The 17,859-nt window shown below is 42.4% G+C and overlaps 1 protein-coding gene across 1 annotated transcript in view; it reads left to right on the top strand.

The window, feature by feature from the left end:
* FA2H (fatty acid 2-hydroxylase) overlaps positions 1-17,859 on the top strand; it is an 89,166-nt gene that overhangs the window by 43,652 nt on the left and 27,655 nt on the right. Inside the window, exon 2 of the mRNA XM_073605919.1 lies at positions 16,474-16,563. Within this exon, the coding sequence (XP_073462020.1) occupies positions 16,474-16,563 (90 nt within the window). The remainder of the gene's footprint in view (positions 1-16,473; positions 16,564-17,859) is intronic.

Here is a 17,859-nt window from a genome sequence, read left to right as displayed (position 1 = left end):
GACCTCAATGTCCCCCGATGCATCAGTGATTTCTTCTCCTGTTAATGATATCTCTCATAGGGAACAGAGGTATCCATTATCAGGGTAACAGACATGGCGATCAGGAGATCCTCCATTAGTGGTTTCTTCTTCTGATGTCGCTCAGGACACAGAGAGGTCCTCCTCAAAGTAATTGTCATGTTTGTTGTCCTCATGAAGGGATACTCCTTGCCCTTGGAAACATTGATGGTTCTGTCTTTAGAATAACATGTTCTGCTAAGTGAAGTCTTTGCATTGGATTAGCCACATGCTTGACATGTTAAGCAGATGCTAGATTCATAGTTACTGTTCATAACTGGTTAGGTCAAATAAGGACACCAGTCCATCCAGTTCGGAGTGTGTGTGTCCATGTCACTACTATTTTCCATATCCTTGTACATTGCATCAGCTAAGAAACACTTCTCAAAATGTTTTGAATTTATCTACACTCCCTACTGACACCACCAACTGTGGAAGGGAGTTTCACATCCTTACCACTTAAGCGTCTCTTCTCCAGGAAGAATACGTTTAGTGTGTGTAGTTATTCCTCATAACTTAGGTCCTCCATCCCCCATAACTGATTTCCTCCATCCCTTATAACTGAGGTCCTCCATCCCTCATAACCGAGGTCCTCCATCCCTCATAACCGAGGTCCTCCATCCCCCAAAACCGAGGTCCTCCATCCCCCAAAACCGAGGTCCTCCATCCCCCAAAACCGAGGTCCTCCATCCCCCAAAACCGAGGTCCTCCATCCCCCAAAACCGAGGTCCTCCATCCCCCATAACCGAGGTCCTCCATCCCCCATAACCGAGGTCCTCCATCCCCCATAACCGAGGTCCTCCATCCCCCATAACCGAGGTCCTCCATCCCCCATAACCGAGGTCCTCCATCCCCCATAACCGAGGTCCTCCATCCCCCATAACCGAGGTCCTCCATCCCCCATAACCGAGGTCCTCCATCCCCCATAACCGAGGTCCTCCATCCCCCATAACCGAGGTCCTCCATCCCCCATAACCGAGGTCCTCCATCCCCCATAACCGAGGTCCTCCATCCCCCATAACCGAGGCCCTCCATCCCCCATAACCGAGGCCCTCCATCCCCCATAACCGAGGCCCTCCATCCCCCATAACCGAGGCCCTCCATCCCCCATAACCGAGGCCCTCCATCCCCCATGATAGGGTAAATGGAATAGCTATTTATTTATAAAAAACATTTAGTTATGATTATCAAAACATGTATTCTGATTAAGCAGATATACTTGATACAACTATCTTAGAAGTCATATGTAATTACAGCTGTTTTGGTTGTGGTCAAATGCCATTCACACCTTCAGCTATGAAAAGGTTTGTTTCTGATTTCCCACAGAGATTGGGAAGTGAGATGTATATTTTAATTGACCATCTGTTTAGCAATGTAAATGACCAACAAGTTAATCAGGACTTCGAAGAGACTTACAAGGTAGCCCCCACCTTTGTATAGAGTATAAATATACTTAGGCCCCCAGCCTCGGTCAGAACAATTCTATGAATGTATACCATGTACAAAGTTGTTCTCCATATGGTTAGCTACATGATTGTATATTAAATACATCATCTTTAATTTGGCTTCAGCAGTCAATTTTATTGAAAGCCCTTAAATTCTGGGCTTTCCCCGTCACCCATAACCGAGGTCCTTCATCCCCATAACCAAGGTCCTCCATCCCCCATAACTGAGGTCCCCTAGCCCTCATAATTGAGGTCCTCCACCACCCTTGACTGAGATCCTCCAGCCCACTTAATTGAGGTCCGGCAGCCCCCTTAACTGAGGTCCTCCATTCCCATTAGCTGAGGTCCTCCAGCCCCCTCTTTGTTGCCCTTATCTTGGCTCTCTCTATTTCAAGCACATCCTTCCTGAGGACTGGTGACCAGAACTACACGGAATACTCAAGATGTGGCTGGACCAGAGTTTTGTAAAGTAGTAGATGTATAGTCTTATCTCTTGAGTAACTAAATACTCTTAAATGAATGCTAAAAGTCTGCTGGCTTTGCTTGCTATAGGGAGATTCACCCTCTGTGTAGGGAGATTCACCCTCTGTGTTGGACCTGGTGCCCATTGTCAGTGAAAATGGGAGTAAAACAAATCCCAAGATTTCAAGTTGTCATCAGAACAGGAATAAGGGAGAAACCTTCCAATGGGGGCACTTGCCCTGGTGACAACTAATGCCGTGTACACACGACCGGACTTTTCGACAGCAAAGGTCCAACGGAATGAATCCGCCGGGCAATTCGATCGTGTGTGGGCTTCATCGGACCTTTGCTGCCTCAAAATCAGAAGGACTTTAGAAATAGAACGTGTTTCAAATCTTTCCGACGGACTCCAGTCTGGTCGAAAAATCAGTTCGTCTGTATGCTAGTCCGACGGGCGAACAACGACGCTAGGGCAGCTATTGGCTACTGGCTATGAACTTCCTTATTCTAGTCTGGTCGTACGTCATCACGTTCGAATCAGTCGGACTTTTGTGTGTAGGCAAGTCCCTTGCATCGGAACTCCGTCGAAAGTCCGTCAAAAAGTCCTTCGGAGTTCAGTCCGTCGAAAGTCCGCTCGTGTGTACACGGCATAAGACTGGATTTACCTATATTTGGAGATACAGTTGTGCTCATAAGTTTACATACCCTGGCAGAACTTATACTTTCTTGGCCATTTTTCAGAGAATATGAATGATAACACAAACTTTTCTTTCACTCATGGTTAGTGTTTGGCTGAAGCCATTTATTATCAATCAACTGTGTTTACTCTTTTTAAATCAGAATGACAACAGAAACTACCCAAATTACCCTGATCAAAAGTTTACATACCCCAGTTCTTAATACCGTGTATTGCCCCCTTTAACATCAATGGCAGATTGAAGTATTTTGTGGTATTTGTGGATGAGGCTCTTTATCTTCTCCGATGGTAAAGCTGCCCATTCCTCTTGGCAAAAAGCCTCCAGTTCCTGTAAATTCTTGGGCTGTCTTGCATGAACGGCACGTTTTGAGATCTCCCCAGAGGGGCTCAATGATATCGAGGTCAGGAGACTGAGATGGCCACTCCAGAACCTTCACTTTAATCTGCTGTAGCCAATGACAGGTCAACTTGGCCTTGTGTTTTGGATCATTGTCATGTTGGAATGTCCAAGTACGTCCCATGCGCAGCTTCCTGGCTGATGAATGCAAATGTTCCTCCAGTATTTTTTGATAACATTCTGCATTCATCTTACCATCAATTTTGACCAAATTTCCTGTGCCTTTTGTAGCTCACACATCCCCCAAAACATCAGCGATCCACCTCCGTGTTTCACAGTAGGAATGGTGGACCTTTCATCATAGGCCTTGTTGACTCCTCTCCAAATGTAACGTTTATGGTTGTGGCCAAAAAGCTCAATTTTGGTCTCATCACTCCAAATGACTTTGTGCCAGAAGGTTTGAGGCTTGTCTCTGTGCTGTTTGGCGTATTCAAAGCAAAGAAAGCTCCACTGCTCAGGTAGGTCTGGATCAACAGTGGAAAACTAGTGTGAATCCTTCAGAGGTGGAGAGTCCCAGGTGCTGGCTGAACAGCTATGAGTAAGCGCTTGTCATGAGTGCGAAACGCGTCAGCTGAGCCCTGTACATTCCTGCTACAGTGTCCTGTATACTCTGTGATCCAGCTTTTATAATAAAGGCATTTGTTATTCAGTCCGGTGTGCGGCATCCAGATCTTCTCGTTCACCTCTGTTTGGCGTATTGTAAGCGGGATACTTTGTGGCATTTGCGTAGTAATGACTTTCTTCTGGAGTCTCGACCATGCAGCTCATCTTTCTTCAAGTGCCTCCTTATTGTGCATCTTGAAACAGCCACACCACATGTTTTGAGAGAGTCCTGTATTTCACCTGAAGTTATTTGTGGGTTTTTCTTTGTATCCCCAACAATTTTGTGGCAGTTGTGGCTGAAATTTTAGTTGGTCTATCTGACCGTGGTTTTGTTTCAACAGAACCCCTCATTTTCCACTTCTTGATTAGAATTTGAACACTGCTGATTGGCATTCTCAATTCCTTGGATATCTTTTTTTTCTTTTATCCCTTTCCTGTTTTATACAGTTCAACTACCTTTTCCGCAGATCCTTTGACAATTCTTTTGCATTCCCCTTGACTCAGAATCCAGAAACATCAGTGCAGCACTGGATGAAAGATGCAGGGGTCTGTCAGGAGTCCAGAAACTCATTGACCTTTTATATACACACACTAATTACAAGCAAACAGGTCACAGGTGAGGATGGTTCCCTTTTTAATAGCCATTCAAACCCCTTTGTGTCAACTTGTGTGCATGTTATTAGGCCAAAATCACAAGGGTATGTAAACTTTTGATCAGGGTCATTTGGGTAGTTTCTGTTGTGATTATGATTTAAAAAGGGTAAACACAGTTGATTGATAATAAATGGCTTCAGCCAAACACTAACTATTATTATTATTATTATTAGTATTATTATTATTATACACAATTTATATAGCACCAACGGTTTAGGCAGCACTTTACAATGTAGAGGGGGGGGGGGGGGCAGCACAATTACAGTACAGTTCAATACAGAAGGGACAGGAGGGCCCGGTTTGTAGAGCTTACATTCTAAAGGGAGGGGGTGGTGGTACAAAAGGTAATAGCTGCAGGGATGATTTGATGGGGGTGGCTCGGGGACAGTTGTTAGGTGGGTGTGGGATAGGCTTCCCTGAATAAGTGAGTTTTCAGGGATCTCCTAAAGGTGGACAGGTTAGGGGCTGATCGGATATACCGGGGCAGGGAGTTCCAGAGGATGGGAGAGGCTCTGGAGAAGTCCTGAAGGCGAGCATGGGAGGAGGTAACAATGGAGCTAGAGAGCAGGAGGTCCTGGGAGGAGCGGAGGGGACGATTTGGGCGATATCTGCAGATGAGGTTGGTGATGTAGATGGGGGCGATGTTGTGGATGGCCTTGTATGTTGTGGTCAGCATTATGAATTTTATACGGTGGGGTAGGGGAAGCCATTGAAGGGATTGGCAGAGAGGTGCAGCAGTCACGGATCGATTAGTGAGGTGTATTAGTCTAGCAGCAGCATTCATAATAGACTGAAGGGGGGAGGAGCCTGTGTAAGGGTCGGCCATTAAGGAGACAGTTGCATTAGTCAAGGCGGGAAATAATCAAGGAGTGAATAAGTTGTGGTGTCATTAGTCAGGAAGGGTGGAATTCTGGAGATGTTGCGGAGGTTAAGGCGTCAGGATTTAGCCAGTGATTGGATGTTGGGGCTGAAGGAGAGGTCAGAGTCAAGGATTACACCCAGCACCATGGCATGTGTGGAGGGACCATGAGTGAAAGAAAAGTTTTTGTGTCATCATTCATATTCTCTGAAAAATTGCCAAGAAATCATAAATTCTGCCAGGGTATGTAAACTTATGAGCACAACTGTATATACTTTGACTTCCTGTTGTGTCTACAAAAACTAAATCCTGTTAATGGGACACTGATCACAAATAAAGCTAGAAGGCACAGGGGGCTGGATTGTTTGTTCTAGTACAGGGTTTCTCAACCAGGGTTCCATGGATCCCTAGGGTTCCTCCGGAGGTTACTAGGGGTTCCTTGAGCAATTTTTTCCTCTGATAAGTTCACACTGACGCAAATTATCTTTTTAGCCATCTGTAAGGGGGTAATTCTACCCAATGACCACAAGTGTAAAGAGCATTCTTCCCACTGACCACCAATGTAAGGAACATTCTTCCCACTGATCACCAATGTAAGGATCATTCTTCTCACTGATCACCAATGTAAGGAACATTCTTCTCACTGATCACCAATGTAAGGAACATTCTTCTCACTGATCACCAATGTAAGGAACATTCTTCTCACTGATCACCAATGTAAGGAACATTCTTCTCACTGATCACCAATGTAAGGAACATTCTTCTCACTGATCACCAATGTAAGGAGCATTCTTCTCACTGATCACCAATGTAAGGATCATTCTTCTCACTGATCACCAATGTAAGGAACATTCTTCTCACTGATCACCAATGTAAGGAACATTCTTCTCACTGATCACCAATGTAAGGAACATTCTTCTCACTGATCACCAATGTAAGGAACGTTCTTCCCACTGATCACCAATGTAAGGAACGTTCTTCTCACTGATCACCAATGTAAGGAACGTTCTTCTCACTGATCACCAATGTAAGGAACGTTCTTCTCACTGATCACCAATGTAAGGAACATTCTTCCCACTGATCACCAATGTAAGGAACATTCTTCTCACTGATCACCAATGTAAGGAACATTCTTCTCACTGATCACCAATGTAAGGAACATTCTTCCCACTGATCACCAATGTAAGGAATATTCTTCTCACTGATCACCAATGTAAGGAACATTCTTCTCACTGATCACCAATGTAAGGAACATTCTTCCCACTGATCACCAATGTAAGGAATATTCTTCTCACTGATCACCAATGTAAGGAACATTCTTCTCACTGATCACCAATGTAAGGAACATTCTTCCCACTGATCACCAATGTAAGGAACGTTCTTCCCACTGATCACCAATGTAAGGAACGTTCTTCTCACTGATCACCAATGTAAGGAACGTTCTTCTCACTGATCACCAATGTAAGGAACGTTCTTCTCACTGATCACCAATGTAAGGAACATTCTTCCCACTGATCACCAATGTAAGGAACATTCTTCTCACTGATCACCAATGTAAGGAACATTCTTCTCACTGATCACCAATGTAAGGAACATTCTTCCCACTGATCACCAATGTAAGGAATATTCTTCTCACTGATCACCAATGTAAGGAACATTCTTCCCACTGATCACCAATGTAAGGAACATTCTTCCCACTGATCACCAATGTAAGGAATATTCTTCTCACTGATCACCAATGTAAGGAACATTCTTCTCACTGATCACCAATGTAAGGAACATTCTTCTCACTGATCACCAATGTAAGGAACATTCTTTCCGATGATCACCAATGTAAGGAACATTCTTCTCACTGATCACCAATGTAAGGAACATTCTTCTCACTGATCACCAATGTAAGGAACATTCTTCTCACTGATCACCAATGTAAGGAACATTCTTCTCACTGATCACCAATGTAAGGAACATTCTTCTCACTGACCACCAATGTAAGGGACTTTCTTCCCACTGACCATCGCACTAATGTATCATGAGTTGTAGATATAGTAACAATTAGTAGGGGTTCCCTGAGACCGGAAAGTTATTTGAAGGGTTCCTCTGTGTTGAAAAGGTTTAGAAAGGCTGCTTTAGTAGGTGTCCCAGTAGGAGCCCAGTTCTGGTATAGGAAAAAGTTTCTCTGTTTAGGACCATAGCAGGGTACCTGTTTCCTCTTGACAAGTGGGCAAAGAGGAAAGTGGCAGACAGCTTGTGAAAAGTCCATAGATTGTATTTATGGAAAATCACATTCAGTTATAAAATATAAATTTGGTGGCCGATCACCTTGCTTACCTGTACGATCACTAAACCAACCAAAAGAGGGTTAATCTCTTCGGGATAGACCAACTATTTTGATCTTCCCTGGTTTAAAGTTATCATATTGATACCAAATTAAGGAACATTGGCACTCTCAGAGAAGGAATTGCTCAGATGGCACAGTTTCTTTGAAGTTTGCTGCCCAGCATATGAAGTTTGTGTCTTAGGGAAGAATATTTGTATCAGTCCATAAACTGAGGATTCCTTGGAACCGTGATCTTTTAAACGGTGGTAATTAACTAAGGTCCTACAAAAGCTCCAGAAGAAGCCACTATTGTGGTGAAACATGTAGAGGCAACCATTCTTTTGTATTGTGACCACTGAGCTTTCTTGTGCTCTTTTTATATGAAATAGTTTTTCTCTTTTTTAAATTATATTTGTTTAATAAAAATGATGTACTTTTGTAATATCAATTTTCATTGATTATTTGCACCTTCAAACTCCAATTCTGTCCTTGGATATATATATGAACACATTCAGTTATAGCCAACACATGTCAAGGGTGCAAAATGCCCCCCTTATTTATAGTCACATATTCAACCTTGAGGGACCTTTTAAAAAAATAGTAATTTTTACTTCTCATAAATTCTATATCTTGGAGTATAGTACAGGATAAAGCACAGAAAGCTATAGACTGTGTGTTATATGCTGCTACCTAGAGATGATTGGACACTGGCAAATGCCACCACCCTCATAAAATCCCACCCACTCCGTGGTTTTCCAGTTTTGTATCTGGCAATAAGGAGAACCAAAGGGGGGGGGGGGTTGTTGGAGCGGGGGGTTGCTAAGCCGTGCCCTGTCCTGAATTTACTGGTAGGTCAAAATTCCTATTATATGTATTTGTAAATATATGCAGCGCACAGGACAGGAAATCATAGACCGAGGGACATTCCCAAGCAATAAACTGTTGTGGTGGGGGAACAATTGCAAACATCAGCAATCAGGCCCACAAAAAGGAAGGTCAAGGGCCCGAAACTCTTAGCTTAAAGTAGGGCTGCAACTAACGATTATTTTCATAATTGATTAGTTGGCCGATTATTGTTTAGATTAATCGGTTAATAACCTTAAATAGAAGTGTGGTGTATAATTTAGTTAATATGTAAAGTTTAAAAAAAGGCAATTTATTCCTAAATATCTTTATATGCAGGGGTAAAATATAAATAACCAACTATATGGTTAGGGAGTAAAATCTTTAATCCTCTCTGAGAATAACAGACAGAAGAGATATACTCTTCTGTTGAATCTGGTAAATATTATCAGACTCAGATCAAATTTTTTTATTTAAAGAAAAAAATTCTAGACTGTTTTGCAGATTTTCAAACAGTAATATTACATGCTTTTCTGCAGCTTCTCCATTGAAGTATATTGAACCAAAAAAGCACCGTTTTGCATTGAAAAAGGTCCTTGACCCTTTCCAAATACACAGCAGCTGAAAAAAGCATAGATGTGAACGTTAAATGAACTGTAGTGCATTTCTGCAAAAAGCACCAAAAAACACACATGGGTGGGAACCAGGCCTAAGACATTTAGTAACATAATGGAGTTAAAAAAAAATAAAAAATTAGCCCTTCGTTTTTTTACTGTGCAACAGTGAAAGTAATATTTACAGTAGAGATTATTTGCTCTTTTTGTACTATGTAGGGCTAATTTTAGCTTTTTTAACCCCATTATGTTACTGGCCGATTAATCAATTAATTTCATAATCGATTAGTTGTCGATTAATCGATTAGTTGTTTCGGCCCTAGCTTAAAGCAACTTGCAGCTGAAGCTCATCTGAACATCCTCCCGGTAAAACTTTTAGAAAGTAGTGAAGAAAAATTAAAAAGGAATTCTTTTGAAAACAACGTAAGAGATGAAGTCCATCACTTAAGGACACTAGCAAATAGCTGGAGTCCCATGAATGGGCGGGGTTATATGAAGGGCATTCCCACCAAAGCTTTTTTACCAGTGTCCAATGAACTGTAGGTAGCTGCAAGAAAACCATCATGGTCTAGGGCAGTGATGGCGAACCTTGGCCCCCCAGATGTTTTGGAACTACATTTACCATGATGCTTAACTACACCGCAGAGTGCATGAGCATCATGGGAAATGTAGTTCCAAAACATCTGGGGTGCCAAGGTTCGCCATCACAGGTCTAGGGGGTTGGACGAAGATCATATTTAATGTTGTAAATGCTTCAATCCCCGTCCCCAAATATAAATATTGATTTATTGAAAAGTTATTGTGTAAGAATGCCGCAGTACAGTTGTACCCAGATGCCCGTTCATGTGGTGAACCTGTGTGTGTATAGAGGGAGTCACAGCAGTTGGATGGGGAAATAACGTGGTAATTATACTGCGGTGAACACATATTAAAGGGCTGGGCCACCTAAAGTGAATACTTTGGTATCTGGTGGATGCGGTTGAGTTAAATCAACTGACTTTTTCTTCTATATCTTGAGGGCTCTTTTGGTGAGATCTCTGTGCTGAGTTCCCAGGGCTGGGACACCTGTTGTGCCCATTATGAGGGGCTCCCTCTATTCCTGATGGATTTTTATTTATTGTATCTTATGGAGAATGGAACAGAAAGAGAGCCGGGAACACACCATGGTGGGCAGGAACATCCGAAACTTCCAGGTGGACAGGAACAGAGTCAGGATTTTATGGCAGGAAGATCTCACTGCTGGAGCAACCAAGACATGCAAGCAGGCAAGGGCATGACTCAAGGATCCCCAACAAATAAAATATGACTTCTAAGCAGCTGTAATTTATATCTTTTTTTTTTTTCTATGGTGGCTAAAAAAACTTTCTGTGTTTCTTAATAATCAACATGGTCACAATGCTTTCTGGAGCATTTTACAGTAACCATTGGATCATTTGAACCAGTGCGTCCATCAGAGTTGCTTCCTATTGACGTCCAATTGATGGGAAAGGCAGTTGTGGACAGATGTCCCCATTAGAAGATTTCCCTTGTATCCCTCTTCTGCTGACAACCGTAAAAGGTTGGATTTCTCGTCACTTTCTGGCCTTTTGCTGCTCTAACAGTCTTCACCCTTCTGGGAAAGCTTTCCGCTTGGTTTTGGAGTGTGTGGCAATTTGTGTCCATTTGGCCAAATGGACATTTGTGAGGTCAGGTGCTGATGTTGGGTGAGGAGACCTGGCTCACAATTGGCATTCAAGTTTATCCCAAAGGAGTTCAGTTGAGTTCCAATTCATTCAAGGGTCTCAGTAGAATCGTGGTAAATGCTATGTGCAGGGCACTTGAGGTTCTCTATACCAGCGGTCTCCAAACTACGGCCCGCAGGTCAGATGCAGCCCTTTGCTTGCCTTAATCTGGCCTTTCAGGCACCGTTCCTCCCACTGATACAAGGCACTATTTCTCCTACTGACAATGAATTACCATTTCTTCCACTGACACCAACAGTGGCTCATAATTCTTTCCAATTTTAATGACACCAACAAGGAGGCATAATTTCTCCCATTGATACCAAAGATGGGGTACAATTCACCTCACTAATACCAACGATGGGACACTATTCCTCCCATTGACACCAAGAATGGGGCACTATTCATCCAATTTATCACCAATGATGGAGCACTATTCCTCCCATTGACACCAAGAATGGGGCACTATTACTCCAATTTATCACCAATGATGGGGCACTATTCCTCCAATTTATCTCTAATGATGGGGCACTATTCCTCCCAAGAATGGAGCACTATTCCTCCAATTTATCACTAATGATGGGACACTATTCCTCCCAAGAATGGGGCACTATTCCTGCAATTTATCACTAATGATTGGACACTATTCCTCCCAAAAATGGGGCACTATTCCTCCAATTTATTCCTAATGATGGAGCACTATTCCTCCAATTTATCACCAATGATGCAGCACTATTCGTCCAATTTATCATTTATGATGGCGCACTATTCCTCCCATTGACACTATGAATGGGGCACTATTCCTCCAATTTATCCCTAATGATGGAGCACTATTCCCCCAATTTATCCCTAATGATGGGGCATTATTCCTCCAATTTATCACTAATGATGGAGCACTATTCCTCCAATTTATTCCTAATGATGGAGCGCTATTCCTCCAATTTATCACCAATGATGCAGCACTATTCGTCAAATATTTATCACTTATGATGGGGCACTATTCCTCCCATTGACACTATGAATGGGGCACTATTTCTACAATTTATCACCAATGATGGGGCACTGTTCCTACAATTTATCCCTAATGATAAAGCACTATTTCTCCAATTTATCCCTAATGATTGAGCACTATTCCTCCATTTTATCACCAATGATGGGGCAATATTCCTCCAATTTATCACCAATGATGGGGCGCTATTCCTCTCATTGACACTATAAATAGGGCACTATTTCTCCAATTGATCACCAACGATGGGGCATTAGTCCCCCCACAGGCACCATTAATAGGGCACTATTCATTCAACTAATATCAATGATGGGGTACTATTCCTCCTCCTACTGACTACGGCTATGTCAGTTTCTTACTCCCAAACCTGAGGCATTGTTGCCCCCACTGACGCTGGGGCATTTTCTATTCCCACTGGCCACAGTCCGGCCCCCCTAAAGTCTGAAGGACAATAAACTAACCCATTATTTAGAAAGTTTGGAGACCCACCAAACTCATAAAACCATCTCTTTATGGAGAAGGCTTTGTACACAGGGGACAGTCATGGTGAAGCAGAAAAGGGTCTTCCCCCAAACTGCTACCATAAGTTTGGAAGCGCACATTTGTCTACAATGTATTTATATGATGCAGAAATAACTGAACCCTTCACAGGAAGCACCCGGATTCAGTCCTTTGGAGGGTTGTCCACATATGTTTGGCCTTATGGTGTAGGTATGATGGTCAGGTGCCCACCACCTTCTAGCCATGTAGTTTACTTTAATGAGAAAAATAATTTAGATAGAATTCTGCAACACCATTCACACCAGCCACTGCACCAGAGGAGCTCACACTTTAATCTTCCCATTATAGTCATTCAACCTTTTAGAGTCCTGATAAAGCGGGGTAAACCTATCCATGAAAAAGTTTCATTTCCGGCACGTGCTGGAAATGTAACACTCCCATTGATTGGGCTCTCAACCAAACTGTCAAACCATCCAATGGCTGGTGTCATAACTGATCACATGTGCAGCATCATGGAAGTTGTAGATTAAACAGAGGAAAAGATGGCGCCTTCCTTGGCTGAAAACGATAGGGGGGGAGGGGGTTTACTTCCACTTTAACGGACTGCTGTGTTTTCAGATTATGGAGGGACATGCACTCCATGCATGAAATCATGAAATCCCCACACCACCGCTTAGGACTGACCCAAGACTTAAGCTCTGGCCGTTGTGCTGCCCTTAGGAAAACGAGCAGATATTGAAGAAAAGAAAATTGTAAGAAGAGGAGTGTGCTGTACAAAGGCGATCGATGTGCTTCTGATCTGGGTGGTACAAGTGTGCCGGGTGATACAGTCAGTTCCTGGAGGGAACAAGTGTGAATGTGCTGAGCGTATGGCCACCAAACAATGCCGGCTTTGTCCACCGTGACATTCTGCTTTCCTGGCTCGTACCATCCCGGGGCGGGGGGGGGGGGGGGGGGGAGACACAGCATTTTACACAAGGCCAGGCAAACAGCATTGATGATGATCTGCACAATACACTGACCAATCAAATATCACCTTTGATGCGGACCAGTCACTTTCTGCCATCTTGAATCTTTTAGTGTGAAGCTCTCGGTAGCATTTTGGGGATTCGGTGTGGTAGCGCTGAGTATACAGAAGGGGTCGGCCTGGGATTATTTTAGTTGAATATAGTGATTTGGATCAGCTGTTTAGGAAAGATTTTATGGGGTTAGTTAAAGCGGAACTTAACTTTCTCAATCAGTAGGGACTATTTCTAATCCTTATTCTGCTAGCATTCGTTGTTGTTGTTATATTTACTTGTTTTGATTTTTTTTTATTTACATTTCTTCTGTTACTTCCTGGTTTCTGGCCTAGGCCAAAATGGTGTCATACATCCCTTCATGGGAGGAGGGACTTTCTCAGCTAAGCACAGCCTCTAGCCTGAATTCCTGAGCTGAGGGCAGATGGATTCCAGGAACTAAATGCAACATGGAATCATCTGCCTTTACTCAAGGTGGCTGCTATATGGGTGGGGTACAAAGTGATTTCTCAACAAAATAAAGCATGGAGACAAGGATGGATGGGGGAGTTTGTTTTGTTTTTTTTTTTTTCCATTTTTCCTAATTTTATTTTTCTTTCTTTTTCTCCTAGCTCTTTTCTTCCCTTTTAATCATCTTTCAATCTCTTCCCCTTATGTTCCTTCCCATTCATATTTAATTTCTTCCTTTTTTTTTTCTTTCCCTTCTCTCCCTTTTCCTTTTTTTCCTTTCTCTTCCTTCCTTCCTTCCTTTCTTAAGCTTCTCTTCTCTCCCTTTTCTTTACCTCCTTTTTTTTCTTTTTCTCTTCTTCCCCTTCCTTATTTTTAATTTTCCCCTCCTTCTCTTGTTTTTCCCTATTTTTCCTTCTTTCTTTCCCTTTCATTTTCTTTACTTCTCTTTCTCTCTTTTAATTTTTTTTTTTTTTTTACCTTTTTACTTTTTTTCTTCCTTTTTTCTTTCCTTTTTATTTCTTTTCTTTTGCTTTTCTTTCTCTTTTCCTTATTTGTGACCCTGATCACCAGCACACTACTCAGTGATTTTCCCTATTTTCCTACTTCCGTTCCCTTTCATTTTCTTTCCTTCTCCTTCTCTCTTTACTATTTTTTTTTTTTTACCTTTTTTTTTAAATTTATTTTCCTTTCCTTTTTCTTTCCTTTTTTCTTTCCTTTTTATTTCTTTTCTTTTCTTTGCCTTTTCCTTATTTGTGTCCCTAATCACCACCACACGACTAACAGTGATTTTCTCTATTTTCCTTTCTTCCTTTCCCTTTCTTTTCCTTTTGCTTATTTTTTTAACTATTTTCCCCTCCTTTTCATAGTTTTTTTTCCTTATTTTCCTTCTTCCTTTCTCTTTCCTTCTCTTTTTATCTCTTATACCGCGTACACACGACCGGACTTTCCGGCAGAAGAGGTCCGACGGAATCATCCCATCGGACATTCTGATCGTGTGTGGGCTTCATCGGACTTTTTCTTTTGAAAATTCCGACAGACCTAGAAATAGAACATGTTTTAAATCTTTCCGACGGAATCAATTCCTATCGGGAAAATCGCTCGTCTGTATGCTATTCCGATGGACCAAAAACGACGCAAGGGCAGCTATTGGCTACTGGCTATTGAACTTCCCCTTTCTAGTCCCGTCGTACGTCATCACGTTCTAAACGATCGGAACTTTGGTGTGATCGTGTGTAGGCAAGTCTGTTTCAGCGGAACTCCGCTGAAAAAAACGCCAGAGTTCATTCCAACGGAAAAAACGGTCATGTGTACGCGGCATTAGAATTTTTTCCTCACCTTTTTTTTCTTTTCTTTCCCTTTTTCCTTATTTTTAAATTATTTATTTTCCTTTTCATACTCTGTTTTTTTTTTTCTATTTTGCTTTCCCTTTCTTTTTTATTTTCTCTTTTGGAATTATTATTTTTACCTTTCTTTTGTTTCACTTTTCCTTATTGTTTATACATTTTTCTTCTTTCCTTTTGTTTTTCTATACTTTCCTTCTTTTCCCTTTCCATTTTTATCTCTTTTAGATTTATTTATTTATTTATTTATTTTTTACCTTAAAGTGTTTTGGTGGTCAGAGGTTTAAAGTAGAACTAAAGGCAACACTTTTTTTTTTTTCTCTCATTTTGGATAGAGTAAAGGAAGGTTATAACGCCTGTTAGTTTTTATTTTGTTTTGCATGTCCCATTGTGGGGATTTCCCTTCATGTCCTGTCCCATTGGGGAGATTTCCCTTCACGTCCTGTCCCATTGGGGAGACTTCCCTTCACGTCCTGTCCCATTGTGGAGACTTCCCTTCATGTCCTGTCCCATTGGGGGGATTTCCCTTCATGTCCTGTCCCATTGGGGGGATTTCCCTTCATGTCCTGTCCCATTGGGGAGACTTCCCTTCACGTCCTGTCCCATTGGAGGGATTTCTCTTCACGTCCTGTCCCATTGGGGAGATTTCTCTTTGCGTCCTGTCCCATTGGGGAGACTTCCCTTCACGTCCTGTCCCATTGGGGAGACTTCCCTTCACGTCCTGTCCCATTGGAGGGATTTCTCTTTGCGTCCTGTCCCATTGGGGAGACTTCCCTTCACGTCCTGTCCCATTGGGGAGACTTCCCTTCACGTCCTGTCCCATTGGGGAGACTTCCCTTCACGTCCTGTCCCATTGGGGAGACTTCCCTTCACGTCCTGTCCCATTGGGGAGACTTCCCTTCACGTCCTGTCCCATTGGGGGATTTCCCTTCACGTCCTGTCCCATTGCCACAGCAGGAAGTGAGAGGAAAGCCTTCCAAAGCTGGTTGTCACTTGTGTCCTGATTGGAAGGTTTCCCCTCTATTCCTGTTCTGAGGACAATCAAAATTTGGGAATTTCTTTCACTTTCACTCCTCGGTGATAATGGTAAGCAGGACAAATGAAGAGGTTGAATCTCTTTTAAGGGGGGCACGGACGGCAATAAAAACCTGACAGGAGTTCTAATCCATCTCCACTCCATCCAAAACCAAAAACATTTTGCCTTGCTGTAATGGGGATCACTCTCTGTGTCCGTTCTTCTTGTGTATGTGAGGACATTATTCTAGAAAACGTCTTGAATTCTCAGTCTCTGTATTTTATATGGTGGGTGCTGCACAGTGCCGCTTCTCCTGTACTCGCTGTGATATTTATCATACGAAGATTTCTGAATATTCTCTATTTTGGGGGATGTTTTCAGTTTTTTGTGCTGGCCCATAAAGCCTCTTCTCTATTGGCAGTCCAATATGGCGGCTCCCTGCTGATACCGAAATGTATTTATTATCTTTGCAGCACTTGAGGGAGCGCGTGAAGCAGCACACACCCACAGACCGCCCTAGTTATACAAACGGGGTCCAGTTTAAAACGTTCGATCCAGCAAAGGTAAGATCGTATTTATTACAGCTACAATTTGCTTGACATATATATTTTACATTAACAGCAGTCCTTGCCTCAAGGAGCTTACAATCTAAAGTCCCGATCTCACATACTAGGGCCAATTTAGACAGGAGCCAATTAACCCACCAGCATGTCTTTGGAGTGTGGGAGGAAACCGGAGTACCCGGAGGAAACCCACGCAAACACCAGGAGAACACGCAAACTCCATGCAGGTAGCACCATGGTTGGGATTTGAATTGACAACCCCTTCTTGCTACCAGGGTGGAAGTGCTAACCACTTAGCCACTGTGCTGCCAAATACCATCTAATATACAGTACCAACCTAACACCTTTCTTTAAGCTTCAGTCTGAAATGTGTACATCAGAACAAGTTCCTCCTAAAGTGGAAAGAGTAGGAGGGGAGTGTTAAAACCTCTTCAAGATATTGCTGGGGACACCATCTACAATAAAAACACGACAGAGGCTGTAACAGTCCTTTTTCAGTAAGTAAATATATCAAGAAGCATACCAGCTGACAGCCCCACAGTCTCCCCACAGCTGGCACCAAAATATAAACCTAAACCTCACACCTGCATCCTCCCACCAATGCTTTGCCGGTGGCCCATTGGCAGTCCCAAGTCCAGTCACCTGGGAGAGTACCCAGAGCTAGACGAACTCCAACCTTCATAAAGTCTGTATTTACACATAGGAATATTGTATGTTGGTGGAAAAGGTAGGTGGGGGGAAGTGTTAAGTTGGGAGCAAACACCTTATGATGCCGCATTTTCCTTCCTTCCTTCCTTCCTTCCTTCCTTCCTTCCTTCCTTCCTTCTTCTTTCCCTTCCTTTCTTTTCCATTATGCTTCATTTCTTTTCTTTTACCTTTCCTAAACTTCTTTTTCATTTTCTCCCCTTTTCTACTTTCTCTCGATTCCCTCTTTCATTTTACCCACTTTTACCTTTTCTTTTCCCTTCCTTTTTTTTTTGGTTTTAGTTCTCTTACATTCCCTGTTTCCTTCTCTTGCTTGTCCTTTCTTTATTTTGCTTTTCTTTTTTCTTTCTTTTTTTTCCCCTAATTTTCTCTCTCCTTCGTTCCGTCCTTCCTTCTTCCTCTTTTCTTCTTTCCTTCCTTGTCTTGTTCTACTTTCTCCTCACTTTCTTTTCTCCTTCCTTCCTCTTTTCTTTAGTCTTTCCCTTCCTTTTTTTTTCATTTTGTTTTATTTCTTTCCTTTTACCCTTCCTTAACATCTTTCATTTTATTTTCTTCCTTTTTCTACATTCTCTTCCTTCCCTTTTCATTTTA

This window comes from Aquarana catesbeiana, linkage group LG11 (assembly GCF_042186555.1).
Source record: "Aquarana catesbeiana isolate 2022-GZ linkage group LG11, ASM4218655v1, whole genome shotgun sequence".
Lineage (NCBI taxonomy): Eukaryota > Metazoa > Chordata > Amphibia > Anura > Ranidae > Aquarana > Aquarana catesbeiana.
Note: the sequence above shows the minus strand (reverse complement) of the source record. Positions and strands in the feature narration are given on the sequence as shown.